At 40.1% G+C, this 19,515-nt stretch overlaps 1 protein-coding gene across 6 annotated transcripts in view; it reads right to left on the minus strand.

The window, feature by feature from the left end:
• The window catches only part of slc36a4 (solute carrier family 36 member 4), a 242,838-nt gene that overhangs the window by 145,521 nt on the left and 77,802 nt on the right, over positions 1-19,515 (minus strand). For 5 of the 6 annotated variants that reach the window (XM_036965570.1, XM_036965569.1, XM_036965571.1 and 2 more), the window contains exon 11: positions 7,352-7,521. In XM_036965570.1, the coding sequence (XP_036821465.1) occupies positions 7,352-7,521 (170 nt within the window). Of the gene's footprint in view, positions 1-3,228; positions 4,807-7,351; positions 7,522-19,515 lie in introns of those variants that run through there. The other variant, XM_036965572.1, reaches the window with a different exon arrangement.

A 19,515-nucleotide genomic window follows, 5' to 3' on the forward strand; every position in this document is an offset into this window, starting at 1 on the left:
AATGTAAGGGTTTTCTACAACAGTAATACAGGTCAATGTAAGGGTTTTCTACAACAGTAATACAGGTCAATGTAAGGGTTTTCTACAACAGTAATACAGGTCAATGTAAGGATTTTCTACAACAGTAATACAGGTCAATGTAAGGATTTTCTACAACAGTAATACAGGTCAATGTAAGGGTTTTCTACAACAGTAATACAGGTCAATGTAAGGATTTTCTACAACAGTAATACAGGTCAATGTAAGGGTTTTCTACAACAGTAATACAGGTCAATGTAAGGATTTTCTACAACAGTAATACAGGTCAATGTAAGGATTTTCTACAACAGTAATACAGGTCAATGTAAGGGTTTTCTACAACAGTAATACAGGTCAATGTAAGGATTTTCTACAACAGTAATACAGGTCAATGTAAGGATTTTCTACAACAGCAATACAGTAGAATATCTGAAGCTGCACCTGGATATATGGTCCTACAGAGACAAACTGAGAAAAGTCTGTAGTTATCTGTGAAATGCATTAATCATCAAACTACCTTAATAGTTAATTCAGGAAGGAAAGAAAGAAAACACTTCCCGTCCTTAAAACTTAATGTCATTTTCAGATGCTGTTTTAGCCTTAAAGAGATGAATTCAGTATTCTATCAAAGATGTATTGCTAACTGAGGATTGGATAGGTGAAAGAACAGAACAGATAGAAAGATGCGTACATTAATGAATAGATGGATTGGGGGATTGTCACGTTCTGACCATTGTTCTTTTGTGTTTTCTTTGTTTTAGTGTTGGTCAGGACGTGAGCTGAGTGGGCATTCTATGTTGTGTCTAGTTTTCCCATTTCTATGTTTGGCCTGAAATGGTTCTCAATCAGAGGCAGGTGCTAGTCATTGTCTCTGATTGGGAACCATATTTAGGTAGCCTGTTTTGTGTTGGGTTTTGTGGGTGGTTGTTTCCGGTCTTCTGTCTTTGTGTCTATGTACCAGATAGGACTGTTTCGGTTTTTCACATTTGTTGTTTTGGTATTTTGTAGTGATCACGTTTATTGTCTTTATTAAACATGTTGAACTCTAACCACGCTGCGCTTTGGTCCGATCCTTCGTCCACAGAAGAAAACCGTTACAGGGATGAACAAATGAAGGAATAGATGGATTGGGGGATGAACAGATGAAAGAATAGATGGATTGGGATGAACAGGTGAAGGAATAGATGGATTGGGGGATGAAGAGCTGAAGGAATAGATGGATTGGGGGATAAACAAATGAAGGAATAGATGGATTGGGGGATGAACAACTGAATGAATAGATGGATTGGGGGATAAACAAATTAAGGAATAGATGGATTGGGGGATGAACAGTTGAAGGAATAGATGGATTGGGGATGAACAGATGAAGGAATAGATGGATTGGGGGATAAACAAATGAATGAATAGATGGATTGGGGGATGAACAAATGAATGAATAGATGGATGGATTGGGGGATGAACAGATGAAGGAATAGATGGATTGGGGGATGAACAAATGAATGAATAGATGGATTGGGAGATAAACACATTAAGGAATAGATGGATTGGGGGATGAACAGATGAAGGAATAGATGGATTGGGGGATGAACAGATGAAGGAATAGATGATAGGGGGATGAACAGACGTTCTGTCTTCATGCCCAACCTCATGAATATCATAAATAAGGGTATGCATGAGCGACGGTGGTAAACTGATATATATGTATTTATTATATAGATAGATATGTATTTATTATATAGTATTTATTATATAGATAGATATATTTTTTTCTGTATCTATGTATTTATTAAATAGACATAGATAGGTCATATAGTATCTATGGTTTGTCTTAAAACCCATCCTTGAAAGAATTGAATCAGCCACTGAACCATGGAGCCACCCAGAAGTGATGTATACAGTTGAAGTCGGAAGTGTACATACACCTTAACCAAATACATTTAAACCCAGTTTCATAATTCCTGACATATAATCCTAATAAAAATTCCCTGTCTTAGGTCAGTTAGGATCACCACTTCATTTAAAGAATGTGAAATGTCAGAATAATAGTAGAGAGAATGATTTATTTCAGCTTTTATTTCTTTCATCACATTCCTTGTTGGTCAGAAAATTACATACACTCAAATAGTATTTGGTAGCATTGCCTTTAAATAGTTTAACTTGGGTGAATTTTGGCCCATTCCTCCTGACAGAGCTGGTGTAACTGAGTCAGGTTTGTAGGCCTCTTTGCTCGCACACGCTTTTTCAGTTCTGCCAACAAATTTGATATAGGATTGAGGTCAGGGCCTTGTGATGGCCACTCCATTACCTTGACTTTGTTGTCCTTAAGCCATTTTGCCACAACTTTGGAAGTCTTGAGATGTTGCTTCAATATATAAACATAATTTTCCTTCCTCATGAAGCCATCTATTTTGTGAAGTGCACCAGTCCCTCCTGCAGCAAAGCACCCCCACAACATGATACTGCCACCCCCGTTGGGATGGTGTTCTTTGGCTTGCAAGCATCCCCCTTTTCCTCCAAACATAACGATGGTCATTATGGCCAAACAGTTCTATTTCTGTTTCATCAGACCAGAGGACATTTCTCCAAAAAGTACGATCTTTGTCCCCATGTGCAGTTGCGAACCGTAGTCTGGATTTTTATGGCGGTTTTGGAGCAGTGGCTTCTTCCTTTTACTGTGAATATAGATACTTTTGTACATGTTTCCTCTAGCATCTTCACAAGGTCCTTTGCTGTTGTTCATTTGCACTTTTTCATCTCTAGTAGACAGAACGCGTCTCCGTCCTGAGCGGTATGACGGCTGCGTGGTCCCATGGTGTTTATACTTGCGTACTATTGTTTGTACAGATGAACGTGGTACATTCAGGCGTTTGGAAATTGCTCCCAAGAATTAACCAGACTTGTGGAGGTCTACAATTCTTTTTCTGTGGTCTTGGCTGATTTCTTTTGATTTTCCCATGATGTCAAGCAAAAACGCACTGAGTTTAAGGTAGGCCTTGAAAACATCCACAGGTACACCTCCAATTGACTCAAATTATGTCACAGCCTATCAGAAGCTAAAGGTATGATATAATTTTCTGGAATTTCCAAAGCTGTTTAAAGGCAGTCAACTTAGTGTATGTAAACTTCTGACCCACTGGAATTGTGATAGTGAATTATAAGTGAAATAATCTGTCTGTAAACAATTGTTGGAAAAATTACTTGTGTCATGCACAAAGTAGATGTCCTAACCGACTTGCCAAAAAAATAGTTTGTGTATGTAACCTTCCGACTTCAACTGTATATATCACTTCTGAGTGGCTCCACGTTTCAGCGGCTGATTCAATTTATCCAAAGATGGGCATTAAGACAAAACAATAGAGATACTACTTGATCTCAGAATTTCCCCTCCGTCAGCATAAATTCATCAATTACTTTTTTAGGGTATATTTATAAACTCGACACTTTCAACACAAGCTAATACATGTTAAGCTTCATAGTTGATGCTTGTGTTCATTGCATTAAGTTGTCACTAAATTTCACTTCCAACCTCCCTCTGGTCAAGGTTATGGTAGGTCTACCATGGGCAGCATCGTCTGTTCAGTCACCCAGCCAGTTCAGCACCATGGACAGGGTTATAGCTCGTCACCTAGCCATTTCAGGACCATGGACAGAGATCCAACTATTCACCAAGCCAATTCAGGACCATGGACACGGCTCAAACTGTTCCCCCAGCCAGTTCAGCACCATGGACAGGGCTCAAACTATTCACCCAGACAGTTCAGCACCATGGATAGGGCTCTTGGTGACTACAAGGCAGAGTATGGAGTTGGTTAAAATAGAACTGGGCAAACAGGCCTCCCCCACATTGACAGTGTAGCATCCTATCCTAGCAGGCGCAGGCCTGACTGGCCACATTAGTTGGTATGTAGTGTCTGTTGACAGACAGACAGACATATCCTGAGGATGTGTTTCTAATGCTCTCCTCTTCCTCAGCAGTTTCCTATTTTATGCAGTCATGCTATTCATTATTCTTCCATCCATTAGCCAGCTTTTAACTTAACTTTTTCCAATTAATCATTTCAGACAAGAGAGGAGGAAGCAAACTAACGGCATCAAAGTTTACTTTGAGATGAAGAGGAGGAAGCAAACTAACGGCATCAAAGTTAACTTTGAGATGAAGAGGAGAGGAGGAAACTAATGGCATCAGTGTTTACTTTGAGATAAAGAGGAGGAGGGAAACTACCGGCATCAGTGTTTACTTTGAGATAAAGAGGATGAGGGAAACTACCGGCATCAGTGTTTACTTTGAGATAAAGAGGAGGAGGGAAACTACCGGCATCAGTGTTTACTTTGAGATAAAGAGGATGAGGGAAACTAACGGCATCAGTGTTTACTTTGAGATAAAGAGGAGGAGGGAAACTACCGGCATCAGTGTTTACTTTGAGATAAAGAGGAGGAGGGAAACTTCCGGCATCAGTGTTTACTTTGAGATAAAGAGGAGGAGGGAAACTACCGGCATCAGTGTGTACTTTGAGATAAAGAGGAGGAGGAAAACTAACGGCATCAGTGTTTACAATGAGATAAAGAGGGGAAGAGCTACATCTGTACCTCCCTGGGTTGGGTTCTCCCTGGGGTATCCCACTAGAACACCAAGTACGTACAGACACACACACACACACCATAAAAGTCTTTGAAGAGTGCAACTCAGACACAGTGAGATAATTGAAAGCACCATGACAACCAGCCATTCCGCAGTCAATCTTCTGCTAGTTCATTCATTCAACATCTGGGGGCTGCCTGTCTGCCTGCCTGCATAGGGAAAAATATGTAAAAAGTCTTTCATGATTTTCAGCCAAAGAGATTCATTCCAGGTCCGATCAACTGAGACCACTCTCACATTGTAAATCAGACAGAGGAAACAGACAAGATTCTCAGATGTTTCTCACAACCCACCTACATAGATACACAAGCAGTTGTGCTACCCACAAACTCTAGAGAAATAAACTCCCTTGGGATAGTTTGTAGCAAATGTATAAAAGGCTAGGATCATCCCACTCACTCACAGCTGTTATACACCATCAGTACACCGTAGATACAGTGTAAGTACTCACAGGTCAGATAAACAAGCAGTCAGTAATTCAGTTCACCACACACACACACACACACACACAGTTGAAGTCGGAAGTTTACATACACGTTAACCAAATACATGTAGTCAGTTTTTCACAATTCCTGACATTTAATCCTAGTAAAGATTCCCTGTCTTAGGTCATTTAGGATCACCACTTTATTTTAAGAATGTGAAATGTCAGAATAATAGTAGAGAGAATGATTTATTTCATCCTTAGTTTATTTCATCACATTCAAAAGTGGGTCAGAAGTTTACATACACTCAATTAGTATTTGGTAGCATTGCCTTTAAATTGTTTAACTTGGGCCAAACATTTGGGTAGCCTTCCACAAGCTTCCCACAATAAGTTGGGTGAATTTTGGCCCATTCCTCCTAACAGAGCTGGTGTAACTGAGTCAGGTTTGTAGGACTCCTTGCTCACACACGCTTTTTCAGTTCTGCTGAATTTGTCATTTCTATAGGCTTGAGGTCAGGGCTTTGTGATGTTCACTCCATTACCTTGACTTTGTTGTCCTGTTGAAGGAATTTAATTCCTCTGTTTTAATTCCCAATTAAAATTAAACACGCTGTCAATTCATAAGAATTTGTAAGACCCTTAATTTTTAGGAATGGACAGAGCCCCGGTCTTAAAGTCAAGTAACAGCCTTTATTCAAGAGAGTACTGAGTACTTACACATTTTACCACGGGTTATAAACTGAAAATGACATCAGTGTTTTCTAAATGTTCCGTCTCTTCTTGACACTGGAAGAAAGGCTCTATAGCTCTCAAGCCTTCCCTCCTCGCCTAGAGCCAAGGTCAACCAGTGTAGATAAGCATTCTAGACAGTCTGGAGATATAATTCATTCCTTTGTACCAAGGAACAGACCGTCATTGTTCTAAACTCCACATTCACTACATTATATTCAGTACTGGGATCAAGAGAGAAAATTCATACATGTACAGTAACATAATAGTATTCTGATTAGTCAGGCATGATTGAAATGTATACATAATTAGTCATTATAGGTAAAAATTCCCTTAACATGTCCTTAAGCCATTTTGCCACAACTTCGGAAGTATGCTTGGGGTCACTGTCCATTTGGAAGACCCATTTGCGACAAAGCTTTAACTTTCTGACTGATGTCTTGAGATTCAATATATCCACATAATTTTCCTGCCTCATGACGCCATCTATTTTGTTATTTTGTGAAGTGCACCAGTCCCTCCTGCAGCAAAGCACCAACGCAACATGATGCTGCCACACCCGTCTTCACGGTTGGGATGGTGTTCTTCGGCTTGCAAGCCTCCCCCTATGCAAACCATAAGGCTTTTTTATGCCGGTTTTGGAGCAGTGGCTTCTTCCTTGCTGAGCGGCCTTTCTGGTTATGTCGATATAGGACTTGTTTTACAGTGGCTATAGATACTTCTGTACAGGTTTCCTAAAGCATCTTCACAAGGTCCTTTGCTGCTGTTCTGGGATTGACTTGCACTTTTCGCACCAAAGTACGTCCATCTCTAGGAGACAGAACTCGTCTCCTTCCTAAGCAGTATGACTTGCGTACTATTGTTTGTACAGATGAACGTGGTACATTCAGGCGTTTGGAAATTGCTCCCAAGGATGAACCAGACTTGGAGGTCTACAATTTTTTCTGAGGTCTTGGCTGATTTCTTTTGATTTTCCCATGATATCAAGCAACAACAAAAAAGTCACAGAGTTTGAAGGTAGGCCTTGAAATACATCCACAGGTACACCTCCAATTGACTCAAATTATGTCAATTAGTCTATCAGAAGCTTCTAAAGCCATGACATAATTTTCTTTAATTTTCCAAGCTGTTTAAAGGCACAGTCAACTTAGTGTATGTACACTTCTGACCCACTGGAATTGTGATACAGTGAATTAATCTGTCTGTAAACAATTGTTGGAAAAATTACTTGTGTCATGCACAAAGTAGATGTCCTAACCGGCCAAAACTATAGTTTGTTAAAAAGTCATTTCTGAGGTGGTTGAAAAGCGAGTTTTAATGACTCCAACCTAAGAGTATGTAAACTTCCGAATTCAACTGTGTGTACGTGTGTGAAAATATATATATATATATATATATATATATATATATATATATATATATATATATATATATATATACACACACACACACACACACACACACACACACACATATATATACACACACACACACACACGTACATATATACACACTATAGACAGAGAGAAGGTACTCACAGGTCAGGCAGACGAGCAGGCCTCTGAGGATCATCTCACAGGGTGCCCTCCAGCTCTTCCTTAGCCTCGCTTGGACCGGGGGAATCATGATCTCCGCCGGGACGAAGAACTGGATGGCAAAGCTGACAAACACGCCGAAGGAGTAAAGGATCTTCACCATCTGATTGGTCCTGCAGAGAGAAACACACACAGGGGAGATAAGAGTGAGAACTGCTTTGAACCAATGGATTTGAAACAGAGCCTTGGAATAGAGGCCCAGACATGTTTTGACCACAGTCTAAGCTGTATTTATTCTACAGGTCCAGGTGTGTTTGGAATAGAGGCCCAGACATGTTTTGACCACAGACTCAGCTGTATTTATTCTACAGGTCCAGGTGTGTTTGGAATAGAGGCCCAGACATGTTTTGACCACAGTCTAAGCTGTATTTATTCTACAGGTCCAGGTGTGTTTGGAATAGAGGCGCAGACATGTTTTGACCACAGACTCAGCTGTATTTATTCTACAGGTCCAGGTGTGTTTGGAATAGAGGCCCAGACATGTTTTGACCACAGACTCAGATGTATTTATTCTACAGGTCCAGGTGTGTTTGGAATAGAGGCCCAGACATGTTTTGACCACAGTCTCAGATGTATTTATTCTACAGGTCCAGGTGTGTTTGGAATAGAGGCCCAGACATGTTTTGACCACAGACTCAGCTGTATTTATTCTACAGGTCCAGGTGTGTTTGGAATAGAGGCCCAGACATGTTTTGACCACAGACTCAGCTGTATTTATTCTACAGGTCCAGGTGTGTTTGGAATAGAGGCCCAGCCATGTTTTGACCACAGACTCAGCTGTATTTATTCTACAGGTCCAGGTGTGTTTGGAATAGAGGCCCAGCCATGTTTTGACCACAGTCTCAGATGTATTTATTCTACAGGTCCAGGTGTGTTTGGAATAGAGGCCCAGCCATGTTTTGACCACAGTCTCAGCTGAATTTAGTCTACAGGTCCAGGTGTGTTTTCAGTTCATCCCCATGGGGCCCTACTGTACAGTAACAGGCAGTGGTGTGTATAACCACAGGGGCCAATGACAATGTTTGGGTCTAAAGCACAGGAGGCTCCTGAGGGGAGGACAGTTCATAATATTGGCTGGAATGGAGTGAATTGAAAAAAAAACATGTGTTTGATACCATTTCATTTTTTCCATTCCAGTCATGACAATGAACCAGTCATCCCCACCGGCTGCCTGTGGTCTAAAGTGTGTTTAATAACAGGGGCCAGGGACAGGGTTTAGTCTAAAGTGTGTTTATCAACAGGGGCCAGGGACAGGGTTTGGTCTAAAGTGTGTTTATCAACAGGGGCCAGGGACAGGGTTTGTTCTAAAGTGTGTTTAATAACAGGGGCCAGGGACAGTGTTTGGTCTAAAGTGTGTTTATCAACAGGGGCCAGGGACAGGGTTTGGTCTAAAGTGAGTTTAATAACAGGGGCCAGGGACAGGGTTTAGTCTAAAGTGTGTTTATCAACAGGGGCCAGGGACAGGGTTTGGTCTAAAGTGTGTTTAATAACAGGGGCCAGGGACAGGGTTTAAAGGTAGAGGTCTAAAGGTAGAGAAAGTGTGTTGCGAAAGTAATGTCATATGTGTGTTGGAAGCAAGTATGGTTGATGTACTGGCAGGCTGCTGAGATGAGCCCCTCCCCCACACACACACACACCACCCCCTGAGGAATAGATCTGTGTGTGGTGTGATTAATCATGGGTCCACTCTGTGGTTTCCTGTGAGTGAAGCAGGAGATTATGGGTTACGGTCACATCAGGCAACCCTGACACCTTACTCTAAATCTCCCAGGTTACTACCAGCCAAACACAGACAAGAAAGTCATCCAATCCAAACACTTTAATCCACACACCCCGCCTTGCCTCGTGGTCAGGCCCACGCTACCAGATATGTGTGTGTGTTTGTCAGACCTGCGTCCAAATACGTGTATCTGGTATTTAAAATGACTGTATATTTTAGTATTTTCTAATAAACAGCCGCAAAACAAATACTTTTATTTGAGTATTTGAATGGTTATTTGGAAAACACAAATAGTCTGGAAATTTTTTTAACTCTTACACTACCGTTCAAAAGTTTGGGGTCACTTCGAAATGTCCTTGTTTTTGAAGGAAAAGCTAATTTTCTGTCCATTAAAATAACATCAAATTGATCAGAAAAACAGTGTAGACATTGCTAATGTTGTGAATGACTATTGTAGCTTGAAACGGCTGATTTTATATGGAATATATACATACAGTGCCTTGCGAAAGTATTCGGCCCCCTTGAACTTTGCGACCTTTTGCCACATTTCAGGCTTCAAACATAAAGATATAAAACTGTATTTTTTTGTGAAGAATCAACAACAAGTGGGACACAATCAAACTTTTTTAACAAATCAAAAACTGAAAAATTGGGCGTGCAAAATTATTCAGCCCCCTTAAGTTAATACTTTGTAGCGCCACCTTTTGCTGCGATTACAGCTGTAAGTCGCTTGGGGTATGCCTCTATCAGTTTTGCACATCGAGAGACTGAATTTTTTTCCCATTCCTCCTTGCAAAACAGCTCGAGCTCAGTGAGGTTGGATGGAGAGCATTTGTGAACAGCAGTTTTCAGTTCTTTCCACAGATTCTCGATTGGATTCAGGTCTGGACTTTGACTTGGCCATTCTAACACCTGGATATGTTTATTTTTGAACCATTCCATTGCAGATTTTGCTTTATGTTTTGGATCATTGTCTTGTTGGAAGACAAATCTCCGTCCCAGTCTCAGGTCTTTTGCAGACTCCATCAGGTTTTCTTCCAGAATGGTCCTGTATTTGGCTCCATCCATCTTCCCATCAATTTTAACCATCTTCCCTGTCCCTGCTGAAGAAAAGCAGGCCCAAACCATGATGCTGCCACCACCATGTTTGACAGTGGGGATGGTGTGTTCAGCTGTGTTGCTTTTACGCCAAACATAACGTTTTGCATTGTTGCCAAAAAGTTCAATTTTGGTTTCATCTGACCAGAGCATCTTCTTCCACATGTTTGGTGTGTCTCCCAGGTGGCTTGTGGAAAACTTTAAACGACACTTTTTATGGATATCTTTAAGAAATGGCTTTCTTGCCACTCTTCCATAAAGGCCAGATTTGTGCAATATACGACTGATTGTTGTCCTATGGACAGAGTCTCCCACCTCAGCTGTAGATCTCTGCAGTTCATCCAGAGTGATCATGGGCCTCTTGGCTGCATCTCTGATCAGTCTTCTCTTTGTATGAGCTGAAAGTTTAGAGGGACGGCCAGGTCTTGGTAGATTTGCAGTGGTCTGATACTCCTTCCATTTCAATATTATCGCTTGCACAGTGCTCCTTGGGATGTTTAAAGCTTTTTGTATCCAAATCCGGCTTTAAACTTCTTCACAACAGTATCTCGGACCTGCCTGGTGTGTTCCTTGTTCTTCATGATGCTCTCTGCGCTTTTAACGGACCTCTGAGACTATCACAGTGCAGGTGCATTTATACGGAGACTTGATTACACACAGGTGGATTGTATTTATCATCATTAGTCATTTAGGTCAACATTGGATCATTCAGAGATCCTCACTGAACTTCTGGAGAGAGTTTGCTGCACTGAAAGTAAAGGGGCTGAATAATTTTGCACACCGAATTTTTCAGTTTTTGATTTGTTAAAAAAGTTTGAAATATCCAATAAATGTTGTTCCACTTCATGATTGTGTCCCACTTGTTGTTGATTCTTCACAAAAAAATACAGTTTTATATCTTTATGTTTGAAGCCTGAAATGTGGCAAAAGGTCGCAAAGTTCAAGGGGGCCGAATACTTTCGCAAGGCACTGTAGATGTATAGATGCCCATTATCAGCAGCCAACACTCCTGTGTTCCAATGGCACGTTGTGTTAGCTAATCCAAGTTAATAATTTTAAAAAGGCTAATTGATCATTAGAAAACCCTTTTTGAAATTATGTTAGCGCAGCTGAAAACTGTCGTTCTGATTAAAGAAGCAATAAAACTAGCCTTCTTTAGACTAGTTGAGTATCTGGAGCATCAGCATTTGTGGGTTCGATTACAGGCTCAAAATGGCCAGAAAAATATTCATTTATTTTGAAACTCGTCAGTCTATTCTTGTTCTGAGAAATGAAAGCTATTCCATGCGAGAAACTGCCAAGAAACTGAAGATCTCGTACAGTGCTGTGTACTACTCCCTTCACAGAACAGCGCAAACTGGCTCTAACCAGAATAGAAAGAGGAATGGGAGGCCCCGGTGCACAACTGAGCAAGAGGACAAGTACATTACTGTCCAGTTTGAGAAACAGACGCCTCACAAGTCCTCAACTGTTAGCTTCATTAAATAGTACCCGCAAAACACCTGTCTCAACATCAACAGTGAAGATGCGACTCCGGGATGCTGGCCTTCTAGGCAGAGTTGCAAAGAAAAAGTCATATCTCAGACTGACCAATAAAAATAAAATATTAAGATGGTGGGAGATTTGTACAGGGTAAAATGGATCTTGAAGAAGGAAGGCTATCATTTTGCAAAGCCATGCCATTCCCTGTGGACAGAGCCAATTTCCTCCTACAACAGGACAATGACCCAAAGCAGAGCTCCAAACTATGCAAGAACGATTTAGGGAAGAAGCAGTCAGCTGGTATTCTGTCTATAATGGAGTGGCAGGCACAATCACCGGATCTCAACCCTATTGAGCTGTTGTGGGAGCAGCTTGACCGTATGGTAAGTAAGAAGTGCCCATCAAGCCAATCCAACTTGTGGAAGCATGGGGTTAAATCTCTTCAGATTACCTCAACAAATTGACAACTGGAATGCCAAAGGTCTGCAAGGCTGTAATTGCTGCAAATGGAGGATTCTTTGACAAAAGCAAAAGTTTGAAGGACTCAATTATTATTTCAATTAAAAATCATTATGTATAAACTTGTCAACGTCTTGACTATATTTCCTATTCATTTTGCAACTCATTTCATGTATGTTTTCATGGAAAACAAGGACTTCTCTAAGTGACCCCCATCTTTTGAACAGTAGTGTATTTCAAATACTATTTTTCAATACCTGGGTTAAATGTATGGGAGTGCATTTGAGTTAGTGTATTTGAGTATTTAAAATAGTTTCCAAGTATATTTTCCAAATACATTAAACTCTTCAACTAGCTGAATGAACACTTACTTGTATGAATGTATTTGAAAGTAAATTAGATATTTGAAATAGTATTTGAACCCAGGTCTCATCTGTGTGTGACAGGTGCTGGGAGCGTTTGTGTGAAGAGACTAGAGACTTGAAAATGCACTCAACAGTTTGATATTCTGGCATCGGTTTGCATTTTAAATCACAAAAATAAAAACGCAGACCGAACACACGATTTCTGTATAAAATAAAAAATGAATAGCAGCACTATAAAAAAAATACATCTGCATTAAGCCATAAACAAATTATATGCATATGAAAAATGCATCTAAATATATTAACAAGATATAGTCCTGAAAAAAAACATTATAGGGTCATTGGCAGACTAAGCTCTCTAGTCTACTGTATATCCTGCAGTTGCATAACTCTTCATGGCTGGCTGTGGAGTAGAGAAGGAACTAAGAATACTGTGGGCTCTACTTCCCCAGTCAAGAACAACCACTTGTCATGGCCAGAGGCAAAAAAAGCAGATCAATCAGCTGGAAAACTGCAATAGTTTTCTCCTGGAGGTAATGATCACTGAGCTTATAAATGAACGGTGACGACGCGCCTGTGAGCCATCGCCACGTCGGGACAGTTTCCTCTATTTCTCCTCACACAAATTGACTAATTGTTTGGTCTACGTACTGTCTTATTAGAATACCATTTTCCACTACGATACTAGGGTGGTTAATGCTACTCCTGTACGTTGTGTACAGCATTCAGACATGGGTAAACAACAGACTGGTGCAACCTGATTGGCTAAACACTGTACACAAGCTACTGGGTTTTATTAAAGACAGTTTGCACATTTCCCCAGTTTTTTACTTGGCTGAACTCCATTAAAGCTAGTTAAGGAGGAAACCAATGCCTTTGCAGCCTGAATGAAATATGTTTTATATACTCACTGGTTGCGGGGGGTTCGAGTGCATTTCCCGCTGAACTACCTGCGTTGCAAAACGACACGTACTTTGGCGAACCTTAGGGCATATTTTTTGCTTTGACATCTCTACTCTATTATATAAGAATACAAACGCTAATAGGGCCTCCCGAGTGGCGCAGCGTTCTAAGGCAATGCCTCGCAGGCATCACTACAGACCCGGGTTCGATCCCTTGCTGTGTTACAGCCAGCCATGACTGGGAGACCCATGAAGCGGCACACAATTGGCCCATCTTCGTCCAGCGGCAGGGATGTCCTTGTCCCCTCGCACTCTAGCAACTCCTTGTGGTGGGCCGGGCGTCTTTGGTCGCCAGTTGTAAGGTGTTTTCTCCTACACATTGGTGCGCCTGGCTTCCGAGGTAAGCGAGCAGTGTGTCAACAAGCAGTGCAGTGTTGTGTTTCAGAGGACGCATGAATCTCGACCTTCGCCTCTCCTAAACACCAGAGTCTGATTATAATATATTTTTTTTTTTTTTTTTTTGAAAAGTTCATTGTTGATGCTAATTATTCCTTTGTTTTCATCAGCGAGTTTAGTAGTGGCCATTGTAATATCAATAGTGGAGTAGTATTGCTATTCACAATAATTATCACTGTTCATTTAAGGATCCCTTCTCTTTCAGGGAGAGCTTCTTATCTACAGTGGTTTGTCCTTTAAAAGTTTCCATGTACTGCGGCACAGCTTGCATGGTGCCCCAGAATTCTATGGCACGTTATTTAAATGTGAACCACTGGTACCAATAATGCTAGTTAGTGCTAGTTTGACCACCAGAGGGCATCTTTGAGAAGCATTTGATAGCCTTCAATAGTGGCTGTACTAAAGAATTTAACCTGTCTAGGATTGGAGTTCTGCTAGCGGGAGTACAGTACTGGGCTATTTAGCTAAAGAATCCCCGTGTCCTACGGGAGACCGGGGTTCAATTACCGACGAGGAGTAAGGAGTAGGCTGTCCTCGTAAATAACAATTTGTTCTTAACTGACTTGCCTAGTTAACCTGTCTAGGACTGTCTAACCCCGTTCCGCAAGCGGAACCCCTCGCCAACAGCCAATGAAATTGCAGGGCGCCAAATACAAATCAACAGAAATATCATAAATCTAATTTTCAAACATACAAGTAGTAGGCACGATTTCAAAGATTAAATTCTTGTTAATCCAGCCACAGTGTCTGATTTCAAAAATGCTTTACAGCGAAAGCTCCACAAACGACTATGCCATTTTTCCAGCCAAAGAGAGGAGTCACAAAAAGCACAAATAAAGATAAAATGTATCACTAACCTTTGATGATCTTCCTCAGATGACACTCATAGGACTACATGTTACCCAATGCATGAATGTTTTGTTTGGTAAAGTTCATATTTATGTCCAAAAACCTTATTTTACATTGGCGTGTTACGTTCAGTAGTTCCAAAACATGCAGTGATATTGCAGAGAGCCACATGAATTCACAGAAATACTAAAAATAAATGTTGATGAAAATACAACTATTATACATGGAACTTTAGATGCACTTCTCCTTAATGCAACCGCTGTGTCAGATTTCAAAAAAACATTATGGAAAAAGCATAATCTGAGAACGGCGCTCAGAGCCCAAACCAGCCAGAGAAATATCTGCCATGTTGGGTAGTCAACATTATTCATAAATAGCATTATAAATATTCACTTACCTTTGATGATCTTCATCAGAATGCATTCCCAGGAATCGCAGTTCCACAAGAAATGCTTGTTTTGTTCGATAATGTCCATCATTTATGTCCAATAGCTTCTTTTGTAGGGCGTTTGGTAAACAAATCCAAAAGCGCGATCTGGTCCATTCGGACGAAACGTTCAAAAAGTTATATTACAGGTCGAAGCAACTTGTCAAACTGTTAAGGGATTTTTTATCTATAATTACTAATTATGTATACATTTCAATCAGGACTGACTAATCAGAATACTATTATGTTACTGTATAGATGTATGAATTTTATTTTAATCTTAGTACTGAATATAATGTGTGTAAATATAATCAAGAATTAGAACAATGACTGTCTGTTCCTTGGTAGAAATGAATGAACTTATCGTCAGTCTGGCTAGAATGCTTATCTACACAGGAAGACCTTGGCTCGGTCATAAATTATATTAAATTGGTAGGGAGACGATGTGGGAAGGCTTGAGATACTGCCTTTGTACCAGGGTGGGAGAAGAGACGGGACAGTTCGAAAACTAATGTCGCAATTTTCAGTTTATAATCTGTGGTAAACTGTATCGTGTTCAGTACTCTCGAGAATAAACGCTACGGATTGATTTTGAGACTGGTCTCTGTCCATTTTATGCAAATACGGGTCTTACAAATTCTTAGGAGTGGACAGAGTGTTGAATTGAATTAGTTAAATAAAAAATAAAGGAATTTAATTCCTGTAACACAAACAAACTAAGTATAGAATCAATCTTTAGGATGGTTTTTATCATAAATCTTCAATAACGTTCCAAACGGAGAATTCCATTGTCTGTAGAAAAGCAATGGAACGAGAGCTAACTCTCAAGTGAAAGCGCGTGACTGAGAAAGGGGCTGCAGGCAGACCCCTTAGTCAAACAACTCCTATCCTGCCCCCCTTCACATGAGAAGCCTGAAACAAAGTTCTAAAGACGGTTGACGCCTAGTGGAAGTGCAAAATAAACCATATCCCACTGTTTTTTTTCACCTTTATTTAACCAGGTAGGCTAGCTGAGAACAAGTTCTCATTTGCAACTGCGACCTGGCCAAGATAAAGCATAGCAGTGTGAACAGACAACACAGAGTTACACATGGAGTAAACAATTAACAAGTCAATAACACAGTAGAAAAAAAGAGAGTCTATATACAGTGTGTGCAAAAGGCATGAGGAGGTAGGCGAATAATTACAATTTTGCAGATTAACACTGGAGTGATAAATGATCAGATGGTCATGTACAGGTAGAGATACTGGTGTGCAAAAGAGCAGAAAAGTAAATAAATATAAACAGTATGGGGATGAGGTAGGTAAAATTGGGTGGGCTATTTACCGATAAACTATGTACAGCTGCAGCGATCGGTTAGCTGCTCAGATAGCAGATGTTTGAAGTTGGTGAGGGATATAAAAGTCTCCAACTTCAGCGATTTTTGTGTATTCGATAGGGGTGAGTTCAAATACTACAAACCTCAGATTTCCCACTTCCTGTTTGGATTTTTTCTCAGGTTTTTGCCTGCCATATGAGTTCTGTTATACTCAGACATCATTCAAACAGTTTTAGAAACGTCAGAGTGTTTTCCATCCAATACTAATAATAATATGCATATATTAGCATCTGGGACTGAGTAGGAGGCATGTCACTCTGGGCACGCTTTTCATCCAAAAGTGAAAATGCTGCCCCCTATCCCAAAGAAGTTAAAAAACTTTTTTTGTAAGAACATAGTATGTGGGACTGATTTTATGAATTTAGCTTTTTATGGTGTTTCTATTCCAAGAAAAATGAAAAATCCTCTTGGTATCCATTAGGATGGAACGGAAAATATGGCGCTGTGACGGTCACGAGTAGGCTGAAGTACTGGGCTATTTAGCTAAAGAATACCCATGTTGTGTGGGCACGCGGAAGACCGGGGTTCAATTCCCCGATGGGGAGGAAGGAGTAGGCTGTCCTTTTAAATAAGAATGTGCTCATAACTGATTTGCCTAATTAAATAAAAGGTTACACTAAGAGCATAACATTGCTACACCCTAATTCTAGTCTAACCAATAACCAAACGGAGATTAAGTTAAAATAAAAATCTCATTGATTTATCAAGACCAGTCCCCATGCTTGTCTCAGAGCAGCGCAAAAAGGTGCTAAAATGGTTGTAGGCTTTTGCTTCAAATCCTATTGCTTCTAACTTCAATATGCTCTTTAAATAAATAAGACCTACACCACTTTTAACAGCACATTACTCAACACTAGTGAGACTCATGTCACCTACGGTATAATCAAAAAATATTACGTGACTCTCTGCCAAAAATTACATATAAAACCATTCTAAATTAAAACAAAAAGCCGCCTCATGGGTCAACCCTGTCGAACCTGCATCTGTAGCAAGGCATTTTGCACTTCAGGAGCCCCCATCCACAAAGTATCAAAATACAGAGAGCATTTGGTAATGGGATATTATAATACTATCATAGTACTGTACATGGTGTCCAGGTCAGGATAACCAAAACATTTATTCATTAAAGACTATCAGAAAGAATGTTGGTACGTATTTATTTTGATCCAAAGCCATGAATGAGTGAGTCACTCAGCTTTATGTAAGTGCCGGTCTATATGACTGTGCCAGCAACTTGATAATATATAACAATATTTTGGAGGTTATTTTGATTTTAAAAAATCTGAATAAAAGGGCAAAATAATGTGTAAAGTCCAAAACATTTATTTCTGTTTTTAGAGGGAGAGAAACGCTGGGCTAGTTGTGCACCACCCATAAAAGGCCAAAATATAGCCCTGCTAATTGCGCTGTACAACGTGACCATGAGTATTATCCAGTAAGCAACAATTTGTTCCCCTTCATTGGACAACTTTGTTCCAATATTTCTGTAATTCAGTGATATTTATTCCCATAATAATTCATTATGGATCCATAACTAAATAAACATTGTCATTTTGAAATAGTTTGTTTTTAATTATTATATTAACGAAAGCATAAAGACGTTAATGAATAAATACAGTACATGCTTTTACATTTGGATAATAACGCATTTTGAAGATAAGCCACCTGTATTTGTTTATTAGGCTATAGCGGAACAGCGGAACGGTCCAGACGGCCCATGCTGTGCCTGGTGAGCAGTTGGTCAAGTTCTGTTGTCAGAAGAGGACTGGAAATGTCAGGGTGAACCGACGACCTGATGAACCAGCAAAGTAAGTTGACTCTGCCTGTTGGAGGTGGAGTTCCAGAGCTCACAGGTGTGCCTGGCATGGACTGTGACGCCATCTCATTCCTAAACACCTGAATCTCCGCCAATGCCGCCTGGCTCTGAACAAATGCATCAGCTGTTGCCCGTATCTCTGCTCTCAGGTTTCTCTTTCTGATCTTTCCGATCTCGGTCTTCAAAATTTGAATCTGATCCATGTGCACCTTCATCAGATGAGCAGAATGGTACCACTCTGAGCCCCCATCGATTACAATGGCCTATAAGAGAAACGGTAGATCAATGAAGAATTAAAAGCGTCTCCAACACACAAATGCTGTGTACACATTTGAAGAATCAAGTCAAACTAACCGCTTTCTTGGCAACCATGCATTTTCTAGGTTTTTATTTTTTTTAAATTTTTATTTTACCTTTATTTAACCAGGCAAGTCAGTTAAGAACAAATTCTTATTTTCAATGACGGCCTGGGAACAGTGGGTTAACTGCCTGTTCAGGGGCAGAACGACAGATTTGTACCTTGTCAGCTCGGGGGTTTGAACTCGCAACCTTCCGGTTACTAGTCCAACGCTAGTCCAACGCTCTAACCACTAGGCTACCCTGCCGCCCCAGGTTTGGCCCATGTCCAGTCCTTTGTCAACTGATCTCCACGGATGATTTTCAGCATGGTTGTATGTTCTACAAAAAATACATTCTACTTTTTAGTACACAATATAGAACTTTTTTATTTTATTTAACCTTTATTTAATTATCGATTTTATTACACAATGATGGGCTATATACATTTTTTTTAAAAAGAAAAATCACTGAAACCAAAATACCTTTAGTTTTGGTGATACTCTCAGCTCCGGCTCATTTTCAAGTCCTCTCGTGGTTATGGTCCTAACTAGAGGTCGACTGATTAATCGGAATGGCCGATTAATTAGGGCCGATTTAAAGTTTTCATAACAATTGGAAAATCTGTATTTTTGTACACCGATTTGGCCAATTTAAAAATATATATATATAATATATTTTTTTTACACATTTATTTAACTAGGCAAGTCAGTTAAGAACACATTCTTCAGCAAGAGCAAAATAATCCTAACAAAATGTAAAAATTAAAACCTTAGTTGTTACAACAGTGTTAGTAAGTAATACTGAAGTCATGCACA

Source organism: Oncorhynchus mykiss, chromosome 27 (genome assembly GCF_013265735.2).
Source record: "Oncorhynchus mykiss isolate Arlee chromosome 27, USDA_OmykA_1.1, whole genome shotgun sequence".
Lineage (NCBI taxonomy): Eukaryota > Metazoa > Chordata > Actinopteri > Salmoniformes > Salmonidae > Oncorhynchus > Oncorhynchus mykiss.